At 45.6% G+C, this 3374-nt stretch overlaps 1 protein-coding gene across 1 annotated transcript; it reads right to left on the bottom strand.

The window, feature by feature from the left end:
• Positions 1-339: 339 nt before the first annotated feature.
• Positions 340-2928, bottom strand: LOC147631068 (uncharacterized). The gene has a single exon (XM_086809389.1). The coding sequence runs from the start codon at positions 1666-1668 to the stop codon at positions 802-804; it is 867 nt and encodes a 288-aa protein (XP_086665515.1). The 5' UTR covers positions 1669-2928; the 3' UTR covers positions 340-801.
• Between the last annotated feature and the right edge of the window lie 446 nt (positions 2929-3374).

Here is a 3374-nt window from a genome sequence, read left to right as displayed (position 1 = left end):
TCTCATTGCATGCCTAAACATCTCATTGCAAGCAGTTCTCTCTCACATACAACCAGGACTCTCTCTCACAAACACGAGGAAGTGCGCCTCAAGCACACAAAAAAAGAAAAAAAGAAAAAAGATTCATTTATCCTTAAACAAGAGATTGAAAGCTTTTTTGTACTTGGAGCATAGCAAGTTTAAAACACAACGACAACACGGACATGATTTTGATTTAATGTAGATACAAAGTACTAGGACTGAAATCCATGTGATTAATAGACACAAGGGCTAGCCTCTGCATTCAAAGACAACACTTTCACATCCACAGCAACAAGCACTCTTACATCTACCTAAGGCTTTGGAAAAGAACACGAGTAATATGTTATTCTCAAGAAACAACCAAAATCTGTGGTGTTGACAATGTCAACTTATTAGTAACTCCCAATTAGGGTTGGAAAAAATGAAGAGATACCAATGGAATAGCCTTTCCAAGCATGTGGTATCTACATACACACACGCAAAGAAAGTGATGAATACACTGAGCAAGATGTACATGCATACCAGTGTGAAGAGATTGCCATTTTGATCAGGTCCTCAAGGAAGGAAGAAGTGAAGCTTGCGAGTTTTAAGAGATGCTCCATGCCAAAGAGCTTGTCATTCTTAACAGTTCCTCCATGCATCATGCATGATGGGGATGCATCATACACGATGATGAGCTTGTGTTTTGAAAGAAGCTTGCGTCTTGAACGAGTACTCCGTACACAAATGCCGTGTGCAAAATGCTGGTGAACTTCTTCGGCCAGTAATGAGGCTTGCCTGCTATTCACTCTTCCATGCATGTAGCATCAAAGAGGAGCCAGCCAAACCCACCAAATCATGAGAGGATCTTAAGCTTCTGGCACCGGCTAGTTTCATCACAGAAATGCTGCCATTGAGATCTCCAGACCACTTCATTGCACTGGCTTTGCTGTTGAGAGACTTCTCAGATCCAATGCAAGCTTGAAAGATGAAAATGGCGTTGGCATTGCTCGCGCTGCCAGCAGAATTGAATATCCAATTGTGCACATCCCAGAACACCTCTACTGGGGTCCCATCTACAAACACCGTCTGGTTGCCTCGGAATTTCCACTCCAAATTCTTCACTTGAACCACCAATTGTTTGTCTACTGTAATACACAAGTAAGGGTCCTTCGGTGCAGTTGTTTGACATTCTATGAGAATGTCATGGGCTTTGCCTGACTCTCCAAATTGGGCTTTTGTGCAGAAGTGTTTCTTCCCAAAGACATGCTCTTTCCTTGATATGAGAGTGGCCTCTATGATGGATGGCCTTGCTTTGATATGCTTGTAAGCCTCTTTGGCCTTATCACCCAAAAGCAAAACGACCTCCTCATTGCAGACAATGGCGACATAGAACCCTTGCTTGGGTTCAGGACCAAATGCATACTTTGCAGATGATAAGTCCCAGAAAACCTCAACTTTGCGCCCACACACCTCGAAGCTCTTCACCCCATACCTCTTCCAAAAGGACCATGGCTTCATCTTCACCTTGCAAGTGTACTGGCAGGATGGGTCATCAATTGTCACACAAAGGCCTTGCCCCTTTGAGTTTTTAAGCCAAGTGATGGTCACATGTCTGCACATTCCAGCAAGCTTGGTCTCATACTGGCAGGTTACCAAGTTCTGCATTGTACCTCTTGCGGTCGGAGAGAGTTGACAAGCTATTATTACAGGCCTAATAGCTTAATCCAATATTAGAGAACATGCAACAAGGTATTCGAGTTATTTCTCATGAGTGCACGGCAACAGGGCGGAGTTCAAGGCCACAATGATGGGTGTATGGCACAACCAGATAATGAGCAGGGCTAGCTAGCTTTTCTACTTGAGGCACACATGGGGTATGGTTAAATAAGCTGTGTTGGTGGGCATATCTGCCTGTAAAAATTGGATGTAATTTGTATGATCAGCTCTTCTAATGAACGAATCACAAACCGATAATTGACAATGAGAAAAATCTAACTTCTCTCAAGGAGCCCATTATTTTTCCTCAGTAAATAATAATGGGCTGTGCTCAAATACTGCAATTGTTCACCAAATACCCAAAAATTGAGCCACCATTGACTATAAAACCCCCGCTCCAGCTATGCAGAGTGTAACGGCTGTGGTAGTTATGGAAAAATTGTTCAAAGTTCTGCTTGGCTATGTGGTGGAAATATTCAAAAATCTGCTTGGCTTTGGTTGTGGGAGCTTTAAAAGAGCTCTGTGGCTTGGGCCGATTTGTGGCGAATTGTCGGCAGAGATGAATGAAGGAGTCAAGGTCACAATGAAGGCGCACGAGGGACACAGACAGGAAAAGAGAGGGAAGCCTAAAGAATGATGGGAGGGGCGACAACGGGTAGGTGCAGATGATGAATGCAGGAAGGAGAAGATGAAAAAGACAGTGTCGTCGAAGATGACACAGTATACGGCAAGCTCTGAAGGGCGGGGGGGCAGGGTAGGGCAAGGTAGGGCAGAAAGCAAAAGGCGAAGTCTTTGGGCTGATGAAGAGATGGTTGGACGGCAAGAGCGGGGGGGGGGAAGGCACGGGAAACCCTAGAAATGTTAGGTGGGCACAGCAAGCACAGAAAGAGAGGATTGAGAGAGAGAAAGAGAGACAGACAGACAGACAGACACGGGATTCGGGAAACCCTACAAATGCGAGGTGGGCACTTGTTGTTGGAAATTGGGTACTCTGGTAAAGTCCTCCGTTTCTCTTTCATGCAGACTTTTTCCTGCAGTGTTTGCAGCTCATTGCCTGTCAAGAGCAACGGGTTTCACCACGGAGTCCAGCTTGGTTGCGATTGGCAAGGAGGGCGGCATGTCCTGAAAAGCACACAGTAAAGAACACGACCAAAAACCGGCCGAAGGTAGGTGGCAACCATGCTTTTCCCACTCGCGCAGAGCCAGCTGGGTGTATGGTACAAATGCGGGGATGTGTGTGTTGGTAGAACGGCATAACTGTGCATGTCTAGTGGGCCCGCTGGACCCACCACCACTGGCTTCCTAAGTGCCCATTGGTCATTAGGGTGTCCACGTTTCAATCTCCCATTTGTCGAGAAATTTTTTTGTGTGTGTGTGATGGGTGATCGATCACTGGTGCTGAGTCGCTGACAGATTTGTTGTTCAGAGCCATTGGTGAGCTGATGCCATCGTACGCTAAATCGTAAAATAGTACGTTAATTAAACCCAATATATATTGATTTGGGGAAGTCGCAAAAATGGCCTCACCCAATAACCGGCCAAGACTTTTTTCAACAAGGAAAAATTGGCCCCCTCTTTTTTTGGCCAGCCTGGATGAAGGGCTCGTTTGGCTGTCTTTGTAGCCATTCGACACAGCTGGATTCTTAGGCCTACCT

Source organism: Cibotium barometz, chromosome 15, assembly GCF_041138505.1.
Source record: "Cibotium barometz isolate CiBa-2024 chromosome 15, ASM4113850v1, whole genome shotgun sequence".
In the NCBI taxonomy this organism is placed as follows: domain Eukaryota; kingdom Viridiplantae; phylum Streptophyta; class Polypodiopsida; order Cyatheales; family Cibotiaceae; genus Cibotium; species Cibotium barometz.
Note: the sequence above shows the minus strand (reverse complement) of the source record. Positions and strands in the feature narration are given on the sequence as shown.